We start from the raw sequence: 25,802 nt of genomic DNA, 5'->3' as shown, positions 1-25,802 counted from the left end.
ATTCACCCCCAAATACTGAATACTTACTTCAAGAGTTGGGGAACACCACAAATAGATCTATTTGCAGCAAAGGAAAATGCAAAATGCCAAAACTTCGCATCCAGGTACCCACAAGATCAGTCTCAAGGCAATGCGTTCTGGATGAGCTGGTCAGGGATATTTGCTCACACTTTTCCCCCTCTCCCACTCCTTCCATATCTAGTAAACAAGTTGAGTCAAAACAAACTCATACTAATAGCGCCAACATGGGCAAGACAACCTTGGTACACAACACTACTAGACCTCTCAGTAGTGCCTCATGTCAAACTACCAAACATACCAGATCTGTTAACGCAGCACAAACAACAGATCAGACACCCAAATCCAGCATCACTGAATCTAGCAATCTGGCTCCTGAAGTCCTAGAGTTCGGACACTTAGACCTTACACAGGAATGTATGGAGGTCATAAAACAAGCTAGGAAACCTACCACTAGACATTGCTATGCAAATAAGTGGAAAAGATTTGTTTATTACTGCCACAATAATCAAATTCAACCCTTACACGCATCTGCTAAAGACATTGTAGGATACTTACTACATTTGCAAAAGTCAAAGCTAGCTTTTTCTTCCATTAAAATACATCTTACAGCAATTTCAGCTTACCTGCAGATTACGCACTCAACTTCTCTATTTAGGATACCAGTCATAAAAGCATTTATGGAAGGCCTAAAGAGAATTATACCACCAAGAACACCACCAGTTCCTTCATGGAACCTCAACATTGTCTTAACACGACTCATGGGTCCACCTTTTGAGCCCATGCACTCTTGTGAAATGTAATACTTAACATGGAAAGTTGCATTTTTAATTGCCATCACATCTTTAAGAAGAGTAAGTGACATTCAAGCATTTACCATACAAGAACCATTTATTCAAATACACAAGCATAAAGTAGTTCTACAGACAAATCCTAAATTTTTACCAAAAGTCATATCACCGTTCCACTTAAATCAAACAGTAGAATTACCAGTGTTCTTCCCACAGCCAGACTCTGTAGCTGAAAGAGCACTACATACATTAGACATCAAAAGAGCGTTAATGTACTACATTGACAGAACAAAACTAATTCGGAAAACAAAACAATTATTTATTGCTTTCCAAAAACCTCATACAGGAAATCCAATTTCTAAACAAGGCATTGCTAGATGGATAGTTAAGTGCATTCAAACCTGTTATCTTAAAGCAAAAAGAGAACTGCCTATTACACCAAAAGCACACTCAACTAGAAAGAAAGGTGCTACCATGGCCTTTCTGGGAAATATTCCAATGACCGAAATATGTAAAGCAGCTACATGTTCTACGCCTCATACATTTACCAAACACTACTGTGTAGATGTGCTAACGGCACAACAAGCCACAGTAGGCCAAGAGGTACTACGAACATTGTTTCAAACAACTTCAACTCCTACAGGCTGAACCACCGCTTTTGGGGAGATAACTGCTTACTAGTCTATGCACAGCATGTGTATCTGCAGCTACACATGCCATCGAGCGGAAAATGTCACTTACCCAGTGTACATCTGTTCGTGGCATTAGTCGCTGCAGATTCACATGTTCCCACCCGCCTCCCCGGGAGCCTGTAGCCGTTTAGAAGTTGATCTTGAACATCTGTATATTTGTAAATATATTACTTTAAACTACATTATGTACATTACTCCATTGCATGGGCACTATTACTAGCATACACAACTCCTACCTCACCCTCTGCGTGGGGAAAACAATCTAAGATGGAGTCGACGCCCATGCGCAATGGAGCCGAAGTGGGAGGAGTCCCTCGGTCTCGTGACTCGAAAAGACTTCTTCGAAGAAAAACAACTTGTAACACTCCGAGCCCAACACCAGATGGCGGGATGTGCACAGCATGTGAATCTGCAGCGACTAATGCCTCTAACAGATGTACACTGGGTAAGTGACATTTTCCATACCGGTGTGTGTGTATATATATATATATATATATATATATATATATATATATATATATATATATATATATATATATATATATATATATATATATAATAATTTGTGAACAAGAATCTCACAGCACTCCGAGAGGTTCAAATTGGCATGTTTTATTGCAAGCAACAGCCACCTACGCGTTTCGACTCTCAAAGAGTCTTGATCACAGTAAATGAGTCCCTTCTTTTCTTTCATTTTTTATACTTGCAATAAAACATGTCAATTTGAACCTCGTGGAGTGCGGTGAGATTCTTGTTCACAAAATATTTTCGAGGTTGCTCTCCTCCATCACCGGCAGTGGAGTGCTCTATATATATATATATATATATATACATATATATATATATAATACGTTTAGAAAGCACTCCACTGCCGGTGCCCAGTTACAGAGAAGACCAATTTCGAAATTATGTAATGCTGAAAAATTTCACTGCACTCCACGAGGTACAAATAAACGTGTATTTTATTGCAGTCAATAACCACCAATGCGTTTCGACTCACCAAGGAGTCTTTTTTTTTTTTTTACATATATATATATATATATAATAGATAACTTTTATGGATATGCGTGGTTTCCCTGGGGGGCCAGAAAACAACACACTAAAGAAAAACAAGCATTTACAATGCAATGGGTCTCGCATCTGCTCGAGTTAGAGCTATTAGCGTTATAAACTCCTAACCCGACTTTTCTAGCCACATCAATTGAAAGTTAAACACTTTCACATAAGGGAGCCGATTCACTGCGCCACGGCCACCATGAGCATCAGATGAAGAGATACACAAAAGGAAAAGAAGTTCGCTCGCAGTTAAACATAACGGCAAAAGTGCAATTAGCCATGTACCAGGGGCGCTGGCCAAGGCAGTGACAAAACCTCCCCAAGGAGGGACAAAGGTAAACCATTTACCAATGTAATCAAAGGATGTTTGAAGGGCAAGCCCACGAACGAGTGGTAGTGATGGGCGTGAGGTGGGCATTGGCAAAAGCCCAGATACACACCAACACGTCAGAAAATCAGCGCATGCACGCTGCAATGCTCAACCTGAAAAAAATATATATATTTCTGTGTGTGTGTATATGTATATATATATATGTATGTGTGTGTGTGTGTGTGTGTATATATATATATGTATATATATAAGAGAGAAAGCAAGACACTAATTTTACATAACTTTTTTTTCACATTTGTGCTTTCCCTTGGCAAAGCACTCGTGTATAAAAAGAAAAATGGCCCTAAAGCTGGTCAGCCTAAGGGCAATTTGAAAACTCGATGTTTTTTTTTAAATTTTTTTTTTTTTTACCCCCAAGGGTTGGCCCGTGTTCGGAGGGCCGACCCTGCAATTTTTTTTTTTTTTTTTTAAATTAAATCTGGGGGGCGTGATCGCCCCCCAAAACAGTACCCCCCCCCCCCCCCCCAAAGAAGATCCCTGGTGTCTAGGGGCGTTTCCTGGCCATGGATCGCAGCCATGCTGCGATCCATGGCCAGGAAACGGTGCCAGGGAGGCATTGATAGAAAGGGGAGAGCCTCCCCTTTCTATTGATGCCTCCCTGGTATCTGGGGAGGCCGTTTTGCCCTTTTTTTCCCCCACCGGAGCAGAAGAGGACTCTTACCTGATCCGCTTCTGCTCCGGTTGGGAAAAAATGTGACGTCACAAAGGGGCGGGATGGAGACGCGGAAGTTGTTCCTCGTCTCCAACGGGGGGAAAAATAAAAAATAATCCTCCGTTACATTACACCGGAGGATTTTTAACCCCCTCCCTGGTGTCGGCCACTGGTCGTGACCCGCACCAGGGAGGGAGTCTGGGCGTCTGCCAGTGGCCGACGCCCGCACTTATAGGGTTAAGGGTGATTGGGGATCCAAACATTGTGCTATAACAGGGATCATCGTGCATGGTAGCCACTTGCAGCCTTCCTGAACTTAACATATTGCTCCATGGTGAACAGCAGCCCTTGGCTACTGTTTACTTGACTGAGCATTAACATTCAGATAGCCATTTATTTACACTTTAATGGGAGTAAAGGGAAATCAGGTGTGCTGCTCCACTTATGTTTAGTAACATCTACTTTTTTAGAGAGATTGCTAATAAGTAGTACAATGTTAGCTTATTCAAAAAGTATATTGCATTGATAACCAAAAACTACCTTACTTTGGTTTATATGACTTCAGTGGGAGGCGTTTTTTCATAATCTCCTTTTTCTTCATTATCACATATGAGAACACTTCCAACTATGTGAGTTCAGCATCTCTGCTGTATACACAAGGCTCTTGTTTAATAAAAATAGACTGAACTTTTGATCCATGTATAATAAGAATCCAGCCCATATATGAGGTACGCTTGATCCCTGACTGACCTCTTAGTTCACAAGTACCATGGTCCTTAAAGCGGAGGCAGGGATGTTTCTCAGTTCATGTTTTAAAACAAAGTTTTAATAAATATCAGTCCTTGAAAAGTGCTACAAGACCTGCAGGTCTAGTCCATGTGCAAACAATGTGTGGAAATCAGGTTTCAAGCATACACTTATCATTTGCACATCACCAAGCAAATTATTCTGATTTGTTTAGATCGTATTAAAATTTGTTTGCTGTGTGAATCTTTTCTGGATTCACCTGCTGCGCGTTATTGCAGCAAAAGTCAGTCATTGTTTTTTTCCTCAGTTTTTTTTCCGTCCCCCTCTTTGGGCGTTGTTGACTATTTGGATTTATACCCCTCCTTGCGTGATGTCAGGCATATGTCTCGAAATTCCCCCTACACAGTAGTCCTCTTCAGATGACCCCTTCCCCCACCCACAAAAAAAACCTATAAGTGATCAATCTGGGGTCGAGGAAGAATGAATGAAATGAAGAAAAACATTGTTTTTTTCACTGAGAGGGACATGGAGCATAACCCATTTAGATTCTGCCCCAAGTGCCATCACAAGTTCGCACTAAAGGACACATTACTTTTGTAATCTCTGAAAAGACATACTCTGAGCTAAACTTTTGTCTCTGTGGCCCCACCATATCTGGGTGTCCTTCACTGCCAAGCCGGCTCGAAAGGTTGTAGGCCTGCGGGAGGCCTCCACCACCACAGGGCGCACCTCACCCTTCTATCTTACTTCAGAATTACACAAGTACATTTACAGGCTATTAAAATGATTGTCAGATACCTCACTTTAAAAAGTCCTCTAACTTTGCAGTCAGATAAAGAAAAATAAACTGAAATCTCCAGGATAAAATATGCAGCAATTTGTAAGAAGACATTTGGCCTCTGCCTTGAACACAGTAAATGTTACCAGATAAAAAAACAGATTAAAATGGAGCTTTGTTTATCATTCACTTTTTGAATGAACAGAATACCTGGTCTTTGCCAGCTTCCACAAGAACTGTGCCAGTAGGCCCTAAAACTAGCTTGTCCTTATTAAATCTGACTTTACTTATCGAGTGCGCGAGTAGAGTTATTTTTTTTTCCTTTTAGGTCGGCTCACATGCAGCATAATGCAATATTGTCAAATCTTACTTTTCCATAAGCCATGGGTTTAATTTAGAGGCCAAATGGAATGAAGCTCTGAGAATAATTATGTAAATATATGAAATATATGAAATTAAATCAGTCATTTCACAGTATATTTTAGCACACACAGATTTAACATTTTGTTGTTTCTGTGCGTTAATTAATATGAATTGAGCAACTTGCTGCAATTTTTTTTTTGTTTACAGAAGATGCCGCATAGTATGCAAATTAGCATAATTTCGCGCAACAAATGAAATGAGAAATTCTAGAAGTTACGCCTAGTAATGATGTGGTTGGTTAGAAGTTGCAAATGAAAAAAAAAAAATGGAGTGCTTCGTCAATTGTGGATATAGAAGCCTTTTCTCTGTCACTTTTCATACAGTTGTTTTCGTGAGGAATAGTCGCTCACTTTACAACTCCATGACGACACCGTCTGAATTAGGGCAAAAGCAGTTTAGCAGAATTTATCAGAAAAAGGTGTAACCTGCGCATCAACGTCTGGGCGTGGAGCTTGGTCCCCAAACTACAAAGCATCCTGATTGGGTTTGTGCTGAACTCTGTTCTCGGGGGAAAACCCGTTTGTGACAACATTCACGTCGTTAATCCTATTGCCCTGAGTTAGAACTATTGCGTCCATTTTCTTGCGATAATGGCATTACTCCTAGTCCTACTCCCTCGCCTTCCTTTCAAACCAATGAGGCCTCCTGCCTCCCCCTAGACCCTCCCTTCCCCTTTTTACCCCCCCACCCCCACCTGTACAAAAACCAAGCCCAAGCAGCAACTCGGACAGTCCGTACCGGGAGGGCGGGAGGGAACGGAAAGGAAGGCGAGGGAGTAGGACTAGGAGTAATGTCATTATCGCATTACCTCCCGTCCATCCCTCGCCTTCCTTTCAAACCAATGAGACATAGCAAGAAACACACAGGAGACGGACACTGAGTTGCAAGAAGTTTATTATCCTGCACAAAGGCCACCAAAAACCCCACCCCTATTACCTCATAGAGGATAAGACTCGGTGACCCAATACGACTCCAAACTACCCAAGTCCGACAGCCTATAATGCCGAACAAACGTCGAAGGAGAAGCCCAAGTGGCGGCCCTGCAAATTTCCACCACTGAAGTCCCCTGAAGCTCTGCCACCGTAGCCGCCATACCCCTGGTAGACCGACCCTGAATCGAAGGCTTCTCCCCTTTACGGGCCGGACCGAAATTAACAAAAAGCGAATCACCCTTACGGAAAGGAGCCACCACCCGCAGGTACTCCCAACAAAGCCCTGCGTACATCCAACGAATGCAAACGGACCTCCTCCACTGACGAGGGATTCGGACAAAATGAAGGAAGGATGACCTCCTGGCGAGCATGGAAAGAAGAATTGACTTTCGGGATAAAGGAAGGTACCGGAACCAGAACCACCCGATCTTGAAAAACTTTACAAAAAGGAAAAGAACAGGCCAAGGCCCCCAATTCCCCTAAACGGTGAGCCGAAGTAATGGCCACCAAAAAGAACGTCTTCAAGGAAAGATGGCGTAAATCACAGTCTCCCAGAGGTTCAAAAGGGGCATCCGTTAAAACATCCAAAACCAAAGAAAGATCTCATGAAGGAAAAGAACGTACAGGGCGAGGAAACAAATTAAGAAGCCCCTGAAAAAATTTAGCCATCCGGAAGATTACGCCACGGACCTCTAAAGGCCTGAATAGCCGCCCACTGTACCCGCAGAGACGCCACCGACAACCCCAACTGTGCACCGTCCTGCAGGAACTGCATCACCTCAAAGATAGACGCGCAGGTAGGATCCAATTCATGTCTCAAGCACCAAGAAGAAAAAACCTTCCACTGCCTACCATAGGAAAGTAAAGTGGAACGCCGCCTGGAAGCCAGTAAAGTAGAACTCAAAGCCACGGGTACCCCCAGACCCGTCAAACCTGTCGTCAACTTCCAGGCCGTCAAGTGTAACCTCCTCAATGACCCCATCGGGAGGCAGGGAAACTCCAGGGGCGACGGACAAAGAGGAAGAGGCCACATCCGCCCGCCTGCCATCAGCCTCAGTAACGGGAACCAATTTGCCCGCGGCCAAAGTGGCGCAATCAGGATAACCCTGGCCCCCAGAAGCCGCACCCTCAACAGAAAAGACCTGAGTAGCTGAAACGGTGGGAACGCATACAAAAGGCCCCTCGGCCAAGGACACGACATCCCGTCCACCCCCCCAGGCTTGGGGACACCGAAACCGGGAGCAGAAACGATTTAACTTCGCATTTTCTGCGGATGCAAACACATCCAGCACTGGAAGACCCCAGAGCCGAACCAGATGCAGAAACAGAGACTTCCGGAGGGAGAACAGTTGAGAGGAAGGAATCACCCTGCTCAGCAGATCCGCCCGAACATTGACCACCCCCCGAATGTACGTAGCCCTGAGAGAAGGAACCCACTCCTGAGCCCACATAAAAATCCTCCTGGCCAGACTGAACAAAGCCCTTGACCTGGCCCCCCCCCCGCCGGTTGACATAAGCCTTGGCCACTAAGTTGTCCGTCCGAACAAGAACTGCCGCTCCCTTCAGGGCCTCCTGGAAATGGATCAGAGCAAACAAGACAGCCCTCAACTCGCGCCAATTCGATGACCGACTCGCCTCCAGCGGGGACCAGAACCCCTGAATCTGAGCCGACCCCATCCACGCACCCCATCCGGAGAGGCTGGCATCCGTAGTCACCACCACCGGGCTCAGAGGAGACAAAGAGACCCCTACCCGAAGATGATCTGCATCCAACCACCATCTCAACTCCCTGCGAATCAATCCGGACCCCGGAGCCCTGGTCCTCAGAGAACCGGACCCTGGCGCCCACCTTCTCAAGAACCATGTCATCAAGCACAGCAGATGGAAACGTGCCCAAGGGACCAGAAATATCACAGACGCCAAATGACCCTGCAGACGTAACCATAGAAGAGCCCGGGGGGCAGTCTGTAACACCACCTTCCTCACCAAGGACTGGGAGTACACCTAACCTCTTTTCTGACACTGTCACCATGCCAAGAAGAGTCCGAAACCGAGCCCCTAGAAAAACCAGATCCTGGGACGGAACTAAATCTGACTTTTCCCAGTTGATTAAAAACCCGTGGTTTTGCAGGACCACCAGAACTTGGGCCACCTGCCTCTGCAACAGGACCCGCGAGGGAGCATGAATCAAGATGTCATCCAGATATGGATGAATAAGCACTCCTTCTGAATGTAGCAAAGCCACCAGGGGGGCCAGCACCTTCGTAAAAATACGAGGAGAAGACTTGAGGCCGAAAGGTAGAACGCAAAACTGATAGTGTTCCTGATCCACAGCAAACCTCAGGAACCGCTGCGAAGCCCTTGCCACAGGCACGTGCAGGTAAGCATCCTGCAGATCCAGTGACACCAGAAAGTCCCCTTGACTGACCAATGGAAAGATAGTCTGAATAGACAGCATGCGGAAATGCACCGTCCTGATCCAAGCATTCACGTCCTTCAGATTGAGCACCGGTCGAAACCCCCCTGATACTTTCTGAACAAGAAACAAGACCGAATAAGTGCCCTGACCCCTTTCTTCCAGCGGAACGCGGGAAATGGCCCCTTTGACCAGCAAGTCCCGGACTCCGCCCAACAATGCCTTTCTCCGCGACCCTCCTGTAGGCAGAGGAGTGGGACGTACCCCCTAATCTGGAGGCACCACCACAAAATCGATGACCTAACCATTGGCCACAATGTCCAGCACCCAACGATCGCTGACACTCTCCTCCCAAGTTGAAATAAAGTGTCTCAGCCTTCCCCCAACCGGCCCTATGCCAGGCCCACAGTGATTGTCAGGACCCCTTGAACCCACCCCGGTTCAAAGGAGCAGACTTCTTAGGAGAAAAACGCGGCTGAAAACGACATTTCCAAAACGAAAAAGATTTGGCATCCATTTTAGGAGAAGAACGGGAATGTTTCTTCCACCCTTTACCCGAAGCCGATCCCCCTTTATAAGGCAAGGCATGCTTCCGCTCCTTAAACGCTTTGGAAAGCATGGACGGCAATTGATCCCCAAACAAGCTACGACCCTCATAAGGCAGTCTCAGCAAGGCAGCCTTCTCCCCCGGGTCGGCTTTCCAGGATCGTAACCAGAGGGACCTACGGGCCCCAATCAAAGCACCAGAGGCCAGAGCCGAAGTACGGACCACATCTGAAGACACATCTGCCAACAACCTGGCCTGCTGCTCCATACCAGCCAGGAGCTCCGAACATTCCGCCCCTTCCTGAACAGCCACCGCCAGCTTATCAAAGTCCTGCACCAACGACTGGGCCGCATAAGCAGAATATATACCTGCCCTTAGAGCCAGATTCTCAGCCGCAAAAGCTCTCTTAAGCCCTGAATCCACCTTACGGTCCATGGCATCCGTAGGCACACAATCCTCCGGATTGACTGCTGGTTTGCCAATCAGGGTAGCCAAAATTGAATCCAGGTGGACCGAAGGAGGCAATATCTCCTCACCCTCAAGTAAATACAGTTTCTGCAGGAATCGTGTAACCTGAGCCTTATCCACATCCTTCCATTCTCGAAACACCATATCCTTCACCGGTCCCTGAAAAGGCATGGCAAATTTAGAGGGCGTCTGATATTGTGGAAATAAGTGAGAGTCAGAGTTTGTAGGTTGAAACACTGGAAATCCCAAATTGTCCTGTACATGTGCCATCACATCCCACATCTCCTCTCTGGAGACATATTTACCCCCAGAGGACGTTGATGGAGCCTCCCCTTCCTCACTATCTGAGGAGGACTTCCCTGCAGATGCAGGTGTATGGGGAACTTTAGATTGACCAGGCCTGGCCATCCCCGCTTGAAGAGCCCTGGAAACAGCCACCTCGATCATCTCCTGCACCTCCTCCATGGACATGAGGGGTGCAGCACTACCACCCAGAAACTGGGAGACCCCAGGGGTGGAAACGCCAGCAGCACCCTCCTCCTCTGAGGAGGAACAAGAAACAATCCTTTGTCTTTTAGCCAGAGCTTTAGGCATGATAGCATCCAAAAAACACACTGCCATCAACCTTAAAACACTCCCAAATACATAGGACCCAAGACCTCCCTCAGCACCCATCCACCAATCCCTACAAAGGTCAAAAAATAAGCATTGTCCCCAAAACTGCGGGCAGAACGCCCGTCCTACCTCAAAGAACCCAAAAAACGCTCTCCGGCATCTCTCCGCGGCGCAGAAATCTGGAACACGACACCCCAGAGAGCCGGCTGACCCCGTCAGCCGCCTCCCAGTACGCACCTTACAAGCAGCCCCGCCTCCTCAGCAAAGACGCGCCCGGCCGAAGCACTCCTCGCGGAGCTCCGCGTCCCGAAGGAGTGCATCCAGCAATGACCCCCAGGCCCCGCCGTGAAGGTAAGTGAAAGGGAACGTCTAGCGTGGGCTAGACAAAAAGAACAGGAGGGGGTATTTTAAAAGGGGAAGGGAGGGTCTAGGGGGGAGGCAGGAGGCCTCAATTGGTTTGAAAGGAAGGCGAGGGAGAGACGGGAGGTAATGAGTCTTCACCACGCTATTTCGCACCTAATCTAGCCAGGTTAGGAAACAATACATTGGCACCTAATTTATTTTGGTCTATAAAATAAGTTTAGTATTCAGTGTTTTAAAAAAAAAAAAAAAAAAAAACGGTGGATAGTTAATAACAAAATGCGTCTCTTAAAAATCAGACATAAGCGTAATTTTTCGATAATTAATGAAAAACATGCCAGTCACTCGAAGGTCTGCTAACGAACCTATTTTTTCGACTAAAAGCAGAAAAGGGTATGGTGTATATAGTTTCAGAAACGGGGCAACGAGCACGTATTTGAAGTTTGGTGGGAGGCAGTGTACAGATAATTACACAAGAATCGACTTAATAAACCTCTCTGGTTACTTCTCGGAGCTGCTTGCCAAAAATTAGAACTGGAAAACGGCAATCCGCAAGTATAAAAGTGGAACAAAATAAAAGGCCTGGATGAAATTGCAGCATTTGATGCGGGGCATTTTCTTCTGTCAGGTGGTGGTTGTTGTGTGTGTTTTTTTTTTAATTGATTCAGTCAGTTTAAATAATTTTACAGACTAAAACGTTGGTACATTGCAATTTGAAAATGTAATTAAAATAGCTATAAAAACTCGCAGCAGTCACTGTCCTTGTTTTCTGCAAGGATACATCTTGGAACAAGTTAATGGCATCCTACTCTGTCACTTTTTCTTATGTTAGTTGCATTGGACACTGCATTTGTATGATTTTGTAGTGTGCCCTTCGATTCTGGGGTTTTCTGAGTGGTCCACAGTTATTTCTTGAGGGAATGAAGTGCCCTTCAGTGCCTTTTGTTAATGTTTTTCATCTAGTAGTCATCTGGCGCTAATCTGTCTGATCCTGGTTATATGGAAACATTATCGAGTAGGCACATTTTGTTCAATTACATGGCCTGGGTACCTTGTGCTTTTTGTTTACTCGTATAAAAATGTACTTGTTTTAAAAAGATTACATTGAATCAGACTATTGACCGTTGCCTCGACGATAGGCTGCAAGTGAATACAGTGGGGGCAGAGCGAAAGGTCTATAAAAATTTAAAGGTATGGGGGTGGGAGGTGTCGGTCTGATTTATTTCGAAAAGTGAGATAGTGAATGCCCCGTTAAATGGCAAGTGCAATAAATAATGTTGTAGTCCGAAAGCGAAGCACTCTCAATTTGTGTGTTTTTTGTTTTGTTCCCCCCCTTCAAAAATCTTTTCACCAGGCTGTACTGGATATCGGAGGCAAATGTTCCGAGGCTGAAGATTTACATACTTCTCTCTTTATTTTTTTAAACAGAGACCAAGGTGTATGTTGGTAACCTTTCAACGGGAGCAGGGAAAGGCGAGTTGGAACGTGCTTTTAGTTACTATGGGCCTTTGCGAACTGTGTGGATAGCAAGAAATCCTCCTGGATTTGCTTTTGTAGAATTTGAAGATCCAAGAGATGCAGAAGACGCTGTTCGTGGCTTGGATGGAAAGTAAGTCTACAGTCTGAGCAGTGTTCTCTGTGTATTTATTAATAATTTGTGCTGGTGCTCATTTTGCAACTCATGGACTCATGCGTCTCAAATCACACAGTGTTTTTGCAGCCGGCAGAAACGTTGAGTTTTCATATATGATGAGTATGTTCATGATGATTTGAAATTATTATTATTATTATTATTTTTGCACTGGTTTGTATTTTTTTTAATATTTTTTTTTGCGTGTAGAATGACGTGTGGTCTTCTATTACTGTAGTGTGATATGTGGATCGAGACTACGGGTAGAACTTTCGACTGGTATGCCCCGTCGCTCCCGATATGATCATCCCCCGCCAAGACGTCCATTTGATCCTGCTGACAGATGCTATGAATGTGGAGAAAAAGGCCACTATGCCTATGACTGTCATCGTTACAGTACCCGCCATCGAAGGAGCAGGTATGGTTTATATATTTGAGGTTAAGCTTTTAAATTTATGTGGTCATGTGCTAGTTTAATTGTTTAATGGTGAGGGTCTTGGCACGTCTTTTGGATTTTCAAGAAGATATATATAGTAATAAATGTGGCCATCTTTTATTACTTTAAATTTGAGGTAGCACAATAATGGCAAATTTAGTGATGCTAGCTTGGATATTAATGTCTTGTCATTAACCTGCACTCACTTCCTTCTCCCTTTCGTCCAAGCATTTTACAGACATCTATCATTAATAACGGCTTGTTCCTTTTGATACACTTTCAGCTGTCGTTTGCTGAATTATTTGATCTATGCTGCATTTGAAAGTCCTATTTTGTTTGTTTCCGGGTATAAGCCATATGTTTGTTCCTTATTTCCACTCTCCTGCAACTTTTTTTCCCCCAGCTTCCCAAGTATATGTTTTAAACACACATCTGTGGATTTGTGTTAAACACTGTTTAACCACTTTTTGCCAGTTTGTCTGTAACGAGCATCACTTATTGAGAAATCCATTGTAGATTACATGTTAATGGGGTTCTTTCAGGTCAGTGAGTATTTGTTTTTATTTACAAAGCAAGTCCCCTCGTATACCACACAAGCTCACTCTTTATCTACTGGGTACCTTTCCAAAATTGCATTTATTTCCCCTCCCTGTGTAGCTCTCTTGGCAGCCCCTGCTCCATTGAAGTTTGGTTTCTTTAGGTATTTCATCTTTGTATATCAACACAACCAAACAATTTCTATATTCCTGCAGTTCAACCTTTTTAATTCCAAGTGTCTGCTACATGTGGCCATTTACTCTTTGAAATGGATCGTGCAGCCTACAAACAAAGGTCCCCACCCTTACCCCACATACCTTACCTTTGTGTTTAGCTATATGTCAGAGATTCTGTGGACCAGGAAAAGCACTTGGTGCCATTTAATAGCTTGGCGTATGTTGGGGATTGTGGGAAGTTTCCCTTGCCCAGTGAACAGAGCTGTGCACCCCTAGGCTTCAAAGTGCTTTTTCTCCTGTCCGTGTGGAAGGAGTTTTGGGGAAGGGAGGGGATGGTGCTTTATTATGTATCCTGTTAGTGGTATGGCATTTCTCTTTAAACAGTCATTATGCATGATGCAGTGCCTTTTTCCATGGTTAACCACAGATCTGATTAGTCGAGGCTTGGCTTCGAAACAGATGAGGCGTTTAAAACTGGCAGATGTCTATCTAGCTGTTCCATGGGGTATTCAGTACCTTGGTTGGTTTACTGGTTGAGAAGTGGGATTGTGACTGAATTCCTCCCCTACACAAACTGTTTTTCCCCCCTTTTTAACAAATGTTTTTTGCTGTAGGCTGAAAAATGCGAGCATTGACTCCTAACAAATGGTCTCCTTGCCAGGTTTTTTTCTGTAGCAGGTTTTTTATTGAGAATGTTTAGAAATTTGACTGTAGTTCTTTTGTCAACCTCAGCCTGTGAAATCGTTTCTACTGCATAGTGCAATGTGGAGGCTTGTTCATCTAAATAAACTGTAGAGAAGTGCGGGGGATTGCAGCATTTGGGGAAATCCAAGGAAGCATTTTATTTCATGTGGCCTAAATGTAACTTGTTTAAACTGTTATCGGTGTATTTTACAGTTTGTTTTGGCTATATTTTGACAATGATAAAATATTAATAATCACCTGGTCAAAACCTTTCAGGTTTCTTCGGTTGAGTCAGTCGACTTGATTCAGAATGTCGCAAGCCTTAAGATTTCATGCTGAGGCGCCTTGCAAATCCGGCCATTAAGATTCTGCTATACCTTGGGGTGATCAGCATGAGGCCATGTCCCCTCGAGCCTTCTACATGTAGCTTCACCTTTAAGATTTATTAGAGGCCAGAAAAATTGGGACTGTGACCACCATTACGCAGTAAATTTGGCTTTCAATTGATCCCCCCTCCGATTTAGAAAGAGGAACACCAGATTGACCACATTCCCACCTAGAAAAATCTTCCTGCGTCGATCAAGTCTCGGCTGGTTTCATTTGGCTGTCAGTATGATCGTCGCTAGATTGAAGAAAACATCTACAATAGACGCAGCGATCGACTGATAGATCCTTCTAGATCTCCTAGACCTTGAGCCAAAGAGGGTCGACCTGCAAACTTGCAAGGTTTATTTTAACTACAAATTACAAGTGTGTTGTTTTTTTAAAATTTTTTTTTTTTTTGTATGAAATGTACATTTTATGTTAACCGGTCTTGGTTTTTAATATGTTTCCAAGTCAGGTGTTTTAAGCCACTAAATCATAGCTAATAAACCCAGTTGACTTGCACCTGGGAGACATTTCATATTTCTGAGAAATGTAGTTGCTTGCATCTTAGTAAACATCTTAATTGCAAGTGTCTTAAAAAATAAATTGCCAGTGCTAAATATAGCAGTATATGTTAGCTATTATACGTATTTTAAACTTTCTTAATTTTCATTGTGATCAGGTGCACATATTGTTTTTTTATGTGGGGTAATGGTAGAAACGACCCTGAGTATTATTTACATTTTTATTGCATTGACACTGGTTTGTCAATTGTAGACATAGCTGCTTTTGTAGGTATACAAATAGTTAAAAATGTACCTTGTCGGTTTGACAGTGTCTTTCATTCAAGGTATTGGGTTATAAAGGCCTGTCTTTATTAGCACTGGCACATAATCTACAGTTAACTGAGCATTAATTGAGTGGTATTAAATGATTAAGATCTTCAATGCTTTTGTGACCTAGTTTTTTTCCCAACTTCACACATCAGGTCTAGGTCACGATCTCGTTCAAGACCAAGAAGGAGATATTCTCGTTCACGCAGCAGGAGCCTTGGAAGGAGGTGAGTTTCATTTCGTTTAGATGTAAACCTTGAGCCCTTTTTCAGAGATCAAAGTGTTGTCAGATTTCATAAAGCAACCTTGCTGCTCTTATCCATATATCTGCCAGTATTTCTTTAAAGATTATTTGCAAATAGGAAAAAGGTGCGTATTCCCAGCTGTATAACACAGTAAGGAACTTAAGTATGACATCATTGGGGCTGCTGTTTAAAAACCCTAACTGCATTATTTCCCCCATCTTAAAAAGGCATGGTCTTATTCACAAAAGCCCCATTGTGGAATTCGGTTCCCGTAGGGTTGTACCTATTTGCAGTAGACTTATATCTTTTTTTCTAGGGCCACAAAGAATCACATGCCTATTTGGGTCTCATTTATTTACAGGAGCAAGTTACTGTGCAGAGTTTTCACCAGGTGACATGCATAACGATGAAATGTTAATTTGCACCAAAATCTATTTTCTTTCTACCAAGCAAACATTTTTCCTTGAAGGAACCTTTTGGTTAAATACCACCTATAAGTAGAAAGGTTACAAAACAAGAAAGGTATACTTCTTCCTGCTTTGTTTTTGCAAGAGTAGTTTGGCATATTTTCCCCGGGTGCAATTGGTTTCTCAATAACAGTCTTGAATACCCAGTGCCAACCTTACCTAATCTTTAGAATATGATGCAAGGACTGTTGTTGGAGTCATAGGGAAGTTTGTGTTTGCTAGGCATTATCTGAAGTCCTTCCTATTAACCACTAGTGCTCTCTGGTTGTATATCTAAGCCATTGCCTTTGGACACGTGACTCACCAAAGGTAATGCTGCTTGTCATGTAAGGCGTACATCAAGAGGTTGTAGGGATTAGGAATATAGCTCCAGCACCACACGCAGTAGGTAACACAATACACTGACTATCTAGCAAGTGCTATTTATTTTTAAAAAAACGGAGAGCTCGTTTTATAGATAAAAAAAAAAATGCTGAAAACTGCAGTATACAACAGAAGCCGTGTTTATAGCATTTCAGCTGTAGCTCTTCTGTAAAATTAAATAGTAAATTTTAATTTACAAAGACTCGGGTGTTCGTAGAAACATTTACAGGTTATCGGGCCTACTAAAGTTGGTTCGCCTCTAGGCAGTCCATTGTGCAGGGGAGACAGTGTGCAAAACAGTTTATCCAGCTGGATTTTTGTCTGGTCATTGTTTTAATACTTCCACTGCTAGGCAACTCTCTTTGAGCTGCATTACCAGCCAAAACTGTTCCAAAAAGCTTAAAATATCTATAGCTTCTTAATATGGATCAAGTGTGTCCAATGTTCTCTGTCTAGTGGGACACAGTTCAAAGCTGGCTTTCGGTTCTGCATCATAGGACCATCATGAGTAGTCATAACGACTTCATAGTCGTAAGCCCTCGACATGTAGTTATGGTAGCATTATTTTTATATCTCAAACCTAGCCAAAATGCAAGACCTTTTCTGAATGAGGGTTGCTCTTGCCACCTGAAACCAAGATATGAGGTGATTTGCTGATCACACAGTGATTGTAGACCCAGCCATAAGCTCATACTAGTTTCCCTGTGTATAGTCAGTCTACTGCTTTTCCACAGTGAGGATCTCTCTGTTCCCCATAACTGGGGTCCTTTTTTTTTTTTTTTTTCATGATCTTTGGCTTGCATAAAAAACAGATGTGTGGTCCGCTTGTGAAGTTTTGAATAGTGGGTCCGACTGGATGTGTGTGTATGCTGCCCAAAATTGTGGGCTCCTGTGTTTTAAGCTGTTGATGTCTACCTCGTGCAACCAAACCTGCACTTCAGTCCTTCCTGTTTGATCTCAAGTATCTGGATGTGGAAGGTTTCCTGTCCATTCTGTTAGTGCACTGTAATTTTCAGTTTACTGTGTTGTAATCCTCCCCAGTCAGTACAAAAGGAATGTAGCGCTTATTCAGACCCAATAAACATCACAAACCCACACACACACACTTTCTCGTTGGAATTAGTGTAAGTGGCCAGGTAGTTCTTGATAGGAGCAGCCTACAAACGTTTGAATATGGCTGACACTTTCATTGGTCCAAGCTTCCTGCTTTGAGAATCAGAGAAAATATGGGGACCACCCCCTTTCTCTGACCCCCCCCCCCCACCCCCCGCCAGTATTGGGTCAATTCATTATCATCTGGTCAGGTGGCCCGTGCATCAGTGTAAAAGAGGACAACCGATCCAGGAGTGCAACTCCCGCATGGATTCCATTTTCCGTGCAGATTCTGCCTAAATCTAGGTAACCTGCAGGACCATCAGATAACAGTGGCATCACCCACTGAGGCGGGGCAACAATTATTATATTTCTGTGCCTGTGATAGTCCTGCGAGATGTAATGGCCACTGGTGGGGAAGTCAAACATGTGCCCATTGTGAAAAGAGCTGTTCTGTTTGCAAGAAACCAACGTTTTGAGGTTTATTTTATTTTTATTTTTTTATTTTTAAAACAAAATGCATTTGCAGAATATGTGAAACTCTGCAATATTTAGTGCTTTGAATGGAGCCACTACACTGACTGTTATGCTACAAGCAGAGGTATCCCTTGTGTGGGGGATCTCTAAATTTGGCAGGTGGCCTTCTGAAGGAAACTGAGACAATGGGCTCTGCTGACCAGGTGAAGTTGCCCACTGGCTCTAAACGATCCAGTGAAAGTCAAGGCATCTTCCACTCGCTTTTAATAAGATATTTGATATGGTCTCTAGACGCATACAGAAGGTTGTGCCAAAAGGGCCCTGTATTACTTGTCTTGATTATTTGGCCAAGTCTCATCTTAATTTCTCCATCTTTCCTCACTGGGAGCTCAACATAATACTCTCAATTGATGGGCCATTCTTTTAAGCCAATCCATAAAAAAGACCTGTAAGAGTGGCAATAACTTCAGCTAGAAGGATGAGAATGATTCGAGCTTTCTATATGGACTAACCGTACATGATTTTCCCTCAGAAAAAAAATCCTTAAGAACTCGCCCTCCTTTCCTCTGCACAGTTATGTTGGAGATAAACGTGAATCAGACACTTTCTCTGAACTTTATATGTTACCTTTTTGGCAAAAAGATCGCTCCACCATACTTTGGACACGAAAAGGCTGCTGTGATGCTATCAATTAACCCTTTAGATGATGTTTCAATTGTGTTTTTAAAAAAAATAAAAATAAACAAGACACTGCCTTAGAGTTCTTGTTGATGTTCTAATGAACCTTAAATTTCTGAAAGCCTACCAACTCCTGCAGTATGCATTAACTGCTAGGTCTTGGTACCGGTCATGCGTGTGAAAGAAATACATTGATTGTCCAATGGGAGTGCATTACGGTTAGTGCCAAACTGAGAAATGCTGCCTAAGACCCCAAGAAAGGTCCTCAGAGGTGGTTATCTGGATCAGACTAAGTAGGCTATGACAGTGGCCTCATACAGACAGCTTTTTTTTTTAAATGACTTGTGGCAGCGAAACAACATGAATAGCGATTTTTATGCTTTCCATTGTTTTGAAGATTTTTGACTAGCTTGGCAAAGCTCTGATAACGCAGGACAGCTAACATGTTGTCTTGATCGTGTTTATTTAAGTAGAGATAGACTAATATGGGCAAGGAACCGAGTGTGTATGTGCTGGTACGTTTTCTGGCTACTATTTCTTTGAACGTTAACTATCTAACCAAGGGAAATATTACACAAGCTTAACTTCCCCAACTGGTAAATGTTTCTATTTTAAATAGTCAGAAATTATGGACACTGTTTTTAATTACATTTGTAAATGTTTCTCCTGAAATAGGTTCTTTATGTACAGAAGAAGTGTAAACTGCTGTCCTAATTGCACAGAGCTGTCATTTGGATTTTTCAGATGTTTGTTCTTGTTTGAGTTTTGCTGTCAATTTAAATGTTTTAAATGCATACTGTTTTTTTTTTTCTTGTTCCTAGAACACGGTCTCTCTCTCGCAGGTCCAGATCTGTATCTTTTCGCCGGTCTAGATCATCACGCAGGTCTAGATCAGATTCTCGTAGATCTGGGTCAATCAGAAGGTCAAGGTATGGCATAGTAATATTTAAATTCGTCTTTGGTTTACGAAGAGTATTAATTGCTGCATAGGTTTCTTAGTACATGGTTCTAAATTAAGCATTCATGGTTGGGTTCCTCTTCCCCATTCTGCCTGTATGGGAATTTTTTAGTGGTAGATGTTTCAAAATGGAAGCTTCTTGAAATATAATAAATGCCTTGCTTGAGATTATGCTTAATATATGATTTTTTTTAAAGCCGTTCTGTCCGAAGGGGGGAGGGGGCGGGGCGGGCCAGTTGCAATTCCAAGCAGCCATTCGCTTTGGAGAGACAACCCTAGAAAGGGGACATGGTCCCCTTCTCCATGCTCCTGTCCTTTTACTTTGCTGATTGGTGGAGTGCGTTGGAGGGTTGGGTGGGTGTAAGTGTTAGTCATCGCTTGGCTTTGATCAAAGTTGAAGGCAGGCAACACTAAAGGTGTCTGTCTAAAGCATGTTACTCCAGTATTGGAACTTTCATAGATTCACATGCCTGAATCCTTCCCCGTCTGAGATGGGAGCCCCCAGTACATCAAAACAGCTATGCATGTAGGCTACTGCAAAGAAAAAAGGCCTAAGGCCTTCACTTTAGTAGCCTATACTCATAATTATGAGCAAAAGGACTGAAACAAGGCCCAGCCAATCAGGCCTTCCCTCCCTCTAGAACCCTCCTGAGAAGAGCTCCCTTCCCTCAGATTTTCTACCGTACGTCGTGCTAGGGAGTCTCCATTGAGCTCTGCTCAGTCAACACTTCAGAGAAGTTCATTTTCACTGTTTTTCTTCGGAAAAATGATTTTGTACAGCAAGTAAGGTGTCTTCTTCTTAACTTGCTAAAGAGCGAAAATTCACCATGTCTGATAAAGAGAAGAAAAGCCTTTTTAGAGCCTGTAAGACCTGTGGGAAAAAGAGGCTTCACTGTGAGGACCCACACAGGGGCTGTATTTACTGCCTTTACCCTGACCATGTGGTTAAAGATTGCAAGGTATGCAGGACCTTCTCTAACAAAACCCTCAAAGATAGGGAGGGTAGACTACTAATTTGGCTCCAGAAGCTGAAGTCCAGATCTAACCCAGTGTCCGGCTCTGACAGTGAGGAATCTACAACTTCCTCCAAGAAGCTACAGAAAAGGGGCAGATCTCCTTAACCTCACTCAGAATATCTTCCCAGAAAGGCTCACAAGAAATCCAAGAGGGTGTCCTCTAAACCTGGAAGTCCTAGTTCTCCTCACAGAAGTTCTTTCTTCAAAAATGCACTCAAAAGAAGGATCTGTCTCCTCGGAGCGCAGTGAAAGAGCTTTTTCTGAGCCTCCAACACCACCTCCTGTGGTGAAAACATGACTGGGGAGTGACTCCTCCTTGTTTTTCTCATTATCTCCTCCAGCCTTGCCGCCAAAAGTGGGGGCAGTGGCCGTAGGGGCCGGCATCTCCACTAGCTGGGATGCCCTGTGGCGCTGTAACAAAGGAGGTGAGCCTTTGAGGCTCACCGCCAGGTGTTACAGTTCCTGCAGGGGGTGGTGAGAAGCACCTCCACCCAGTACAGGCTTTGTTACTAGCCACAGAGTGACAAAGGCACTCTCCCCATGTGGCCAGCAACATGTCTGGTGTGGCAGGCTGGCAAAACTAGTCTGCCCACACTGGAAGTCAGGTATGTTTTCAGGGGGCATCTCTAAGATGCCGTCTGGGTGTATTTTTACAATAAAGTGCACACTGGCATCAGTGTGCATTTATTGTGCTGAGAAGTTTGATACCAAACTTCACAGTTTGCAGTGCAGCCAATATGATGCTGTGGAGTTAGTGTTTGACAGACTCCCAGACTATATACTCTTATGGCTACCCTGCACTTACAATGTCTAAGGTTTTGCTTAGACACTGTAGGGGCATAATGCTCATGCACATATGCCCTCACCTGTGGTATAGTGCACCCTGCCTTAGGGCTGTAAGGCCTTCTAGAGGGGTGACTTATCTATGCCATAGGCAGTGTGAGGTTGGCATGGCACTCTGAAGGGAGTGCCATGTCGACTTAGACATTTTCTCCCCCAGCACACACAAGCTGGCAAGCAGTGTGTATGTGCTCAGTGAGGGGTGCCCAGGGTGGCTTAAGACATGCTGCAGCCCTTAGAGACCTTCCCTGGCATCAGGGCCCTTGGTACCAGGCTTACCAGTTACAAGGGACTTACCTGGGTGCCAGGGTTGTGCCAATTGTGGAGACAAAGGTACAGTTTAGGGAAAGAACACTGGTGCTGGGGCCTGGTTAGCAGGCCTTAGCACACTTTCAAATCATAACTTGGCATTAGCAAAGGCAAAAAGTCAGGGGCTAACCATGCCAAGGAGGCATTTCCTTACACTCCCATTCCCCTGATTCCAAGGGTGCTGGCGAAGATCAAGATCGAACACTGCAAGCTCCTTCTGATTGCTCCGGCATGGCCTCGTCAATTTTGGTATTCGGAACTCCTTCACCTCTCGCAGAGCCGCAGCATCCCTCTACCAGCTATACCCTCCCTTACGATGAACAAGGGCCAAGTTCTCCACCCGGATCTGGTTTCACTTCCCTTGACATCTAGATATGCCTTCAGATTGCAGGGCCATTATTGCCAGAGCTGTGGCTGAGAGTACCAACAAATGTTATCGTCTGAAGTGGAAGAGATTCTGCTCTTGGTGTGCTAGGGTCCAGGTGCACCCCTTTTCGTCATCGCCGCAGCAGATTTTACCTAATCTTCTGCTTCTGACCAAATCGAGTTTGGCAATTTCTCCGATTAAGGTTCACCTGGTAGCAATTTCTTGTTATAGGCGTACGGAGAACAAGCCTCCCCTGTGGTCGGCGAGAGTCATAAAACTGTTTCTGAAGGGTCTGTTCAGGTCCTTTCCCTCCGGTACAACCTCCACCTCCTTCATGGCATCTTAATTTGGTCTTGTCTCAATTAATGAAACCACCGTTTGAGCCAATCCACAAGGCAGATATAAAGTTCCTTTCCTGGAAAGTCTCTCTTCTGCTCGCTCTCACCACGGCTAGAAGAGTAAGTGAGATTCAAGCATTCACGATCCAGGATCCTTTCTTACAATTCAAAAATGATCGAGTAATTTTGCAAACAAACCCAAAATTCATACCTAAGGTGCTATCCGATTTTCATATAAATCAACCTGTGATACTGAAGACATACTTTCCTAACCCATCGACGCCTGCAGAGCAGGCTCTACACTCTTTGGATGTTCAGAGGTGCCTGAAATTTAATCTGGACAGAACTAAGCAGTTTAGACAATCTAGCCAGCTTTTTGTGGCTTTCAGTGCTCCACCCAAGGGGCAAGCTTTATCTAAACAAGGAATTACAAGGTGGATAGCCTCTGCCATTAACTATTGTCATACATTGGCAGCAAAACCTTTGCAGAATCCACCGCAGGCACATTCTACAAGGAAAATGGCTGCATCCATGGCACTTTTTGCTGGAGTGCCTATTCAGGATATCTGCAGGGCAGCCACATGGAAGTCTGTGCATACTTTCGCAAGACATTACTGTTTGGAGGAAACGCAGCAAGGAGATGTGGTGGTAGGACGGGCGGTGTTGCGACATCTTTTCCAGTAGCGGTTAGCTGTTGTAAGTTTTTAATCCTTATCCCGCCAGCCCAGTCTAATTTGTGCACATTGTATACGTTTGTTTTTCTTCCTCTATGGCTCTCGTATTCAGAAAATGCCTGTTTTAACATACCGTAAGATTTTGCTGATATATAGTTGTTACTCCAGTATTGGAACTTTTATAGATTCACATGCATCATTCCCCGTCGTCGGGATAGGAGCCCCCGGTATAAATTACACAAGTAGTATTTAAGGGAAGAGGCCTAGGGCCTTTTTGTTAATCTATTTTAGGAAAAGGACCAAACTTGAGTATCCACCAATCAGGCGACACCACCCTCTAGAATCCTGAGAAAAGCTCCAGCACCTCAGATTTTCTACCGCACGTCGTGCTAGGGAGTCTCCTCAGAGCTCTTCTCTTTCTTCACACCTTTTCAACACATTTTCTCTCAGAAAAACTTATCTGACCTGATTGGAAAACCATCTTCAACATGTCTGATAAGGAGAAGGGTCTTTTCAGGAATTGCAAGACTTGTGGAAAGAAAAGACTTCATTCTGAAGACCCTCTCCAGGATTGCATTTACTGCCTCTATCCAATCATTCAGCCAAGGACTGTAAGGTTTGTCGTACCTTTTCCTCTAAGACTCTAAAGGATAGGGAAGGCAGATTGATATTGCTGCAGAAACTAAAATACAGGGAAAATCCAGTTTCTGACTCTGAGAGTGATGACTCTTCAACATCCAAAAGGTCATCAAAGAGGGCGAGATCAGATACAAGATCTCCTTCCCAACACTCCAGGAAAGCCCACAAAGACACTGCTTCAGGGTCTAACAAGGGCCGCATCCCATCTTCTTCACCTCAGAAATCTTCCAGCAAAGGGGAGAGAGGTCATACTAGCAATTCAGAGAGGCATAAAAAATCCTCCTCTGTCCCTTCATCTGAGCCTTTCAAGAAACCATCCTATGTTTCTGCGAAAAAAGCACAGTCGAGGACAGATTCATCGTCGACGAGACCGTTGGTGAGTGTTTTTCCGACGGTAACTACGACTTCTACATTTCCACCGGCGACGACCGCTCTGACGACGTCAAGTACACCACTGTCGACGAGAACTGCATCGACGACGTCCTCGTCAACGAACGTCTACACATCGACGGCGCTTATGACAGTATCAGCTCTACCGTCGTCGACTACCTTGTCGACGGTAGACTCATCGGTGAGGCTCTCTTCCATCAAGATCTCCAAGCGTTCAGCATCTATCGACACCGCCGCCGACGAAGGCCATGTATGTGCCGTCGACGAGGGAAAAAACATCACAAAACTCAGTGTTGGACATTTGCTTATGCAGGGTCATTCCCAGTTTTTTTGCCTCCTATTTTTTTTCTGACCTGTTGCTGTTGGCTTTTCAACTCTGAGCACTTTACCACTGCTAACCAGTGCTAAAGTGCATATGCTCTCCGTGTAAATTGTATGTAATTGGTTTATCCATGATTGGCATATTTGATTTACTAGTAAGTCCCTAGTAAGGTGCACTAGAGGTGCCAGGGCCTGTAAATCAAATGCTACTAGTGGGCCTGCAGCACTGGTTGTGCCACCCACATAAATAGCTCTGTAATCATGTCTCAGATCTGCCACTGCAGTGTCTGTGTGTGTATTTTTACACTGTAAATTCGACTTGGCAATTGTACCCACTTGCCAGGCTAAACCTTCCCTTTACTTACATGTAAGGCACCCCTAAGGTAGGCCCTAGGTAGCCCCAAGGGCAGGGTGCAGTGTATGGATAAGGTAGGACGTATAGTAATGTGGTTTATAGGTCCTGACAGTGAAATACTGCCAATTTCGTTTTTCACTGTTGCAAGGCCTGTCTCTCTCATAGGATAATATGGGGGCTACCTTTAAATATGATTAAAGTGTAGATTCCCCTAGAGAGTAGATGGACATGTGGAGTTTGGGGTCCCTGAACTCACAATTAAAAAATACATCTTTTAGTAAAGTTGATTTTAAGATTGTGCGTTTGAAAATGCCACTTTTAGAAAGTGAGCATTTTCTTGCTTAAACCATTTTGTGACTCTGCCTTGTTTGTGGATTCCCTGTCTGGGTCAGTTTGACAGTTGGGTTGTTTTTCACCTCGCACTAGACAGTGACACAAAGGGGGCTGGGGTGTAACCTGCATTTCCTGATTAGCCATCTCTGCTAGGAGGGAGGGGTGGAGTGGTCACTCTCATCTGCAAGGACTGTGCCTGCCTCTGACAATGCCGGCTCCAACCCCCGGGTGTGTGTCTGAGGTCTTGCCTGGGCAAGGCAAGATTTCACAAGTAGGTGTGAGTCCCCTTTGAAGAAAGGTGACTTCAAAGACTAAAATGGGTATAAAAAGGGCACACAAATCTACAGACTTTAGAGAAACACTTCTGGAACCAAGAGGAACCTCTGCCTGGA

At 44.1% G+C, this 25,802-nt stretch overlaps 1 protein-coding gene across 4 annotated transcripts in view; it reads left to right on the top strand.

The window, feature by feature from the left end:
• SRSF7 (serine and arginine rich splicing factor 7) overlaps window positions 1-25,802 on the top strand; it is a 193,639-nt gene that overhangs the window by 17,452 nt on the left and 150,385 nt on the right. For 3 of the 4 annotated variants that reach the window (XM_069235100.1, XM_069235098.1, XM_069235101.1), the window contains exons 2-5: window positions 12,315-12,495; window positions 12,752-12,934; window positions 15,704-15,775; window positions 19,692-19,799. In XM_069235100.1, coding sequence (XP_069091201.1) covers window positions 12,315-12,495; window positions 12,752-12,934; window positions 15,704-15,775; window positions 19,692-19,799 — 544 coding nt within the window. The remainder of the gene's footprint in view (window positions 1-12,314; window positions 12,496-12,751; window positions 12,935-15,703; window positions 15,776-19,691; window positions 19,800-25,802) is intronic. The other variant, XM_069235099.1, reaches the window with a different exon arrangement.

Source organism: Pleurodeles waltl, chromosome 5 (genome assembly GCF_031143425.1).
Source record: "Pleurodeles waltl isolate 20211129_DDA chromosome 5, aPleWal1.hap1.20221129, whole genome shotgun sequence".
Lineage (NCBI taxonomy): Eukaryota > Metazoa > Chordata > Amphibia > Caudata > Salamandridae > Pleurodeles > Pleurodeles waltl.
The sequence above is the reverse complement of the archived record's forward strand: the minus strand, read 5'-3'. Positions and strand labels throughout refer to the sequence as shown.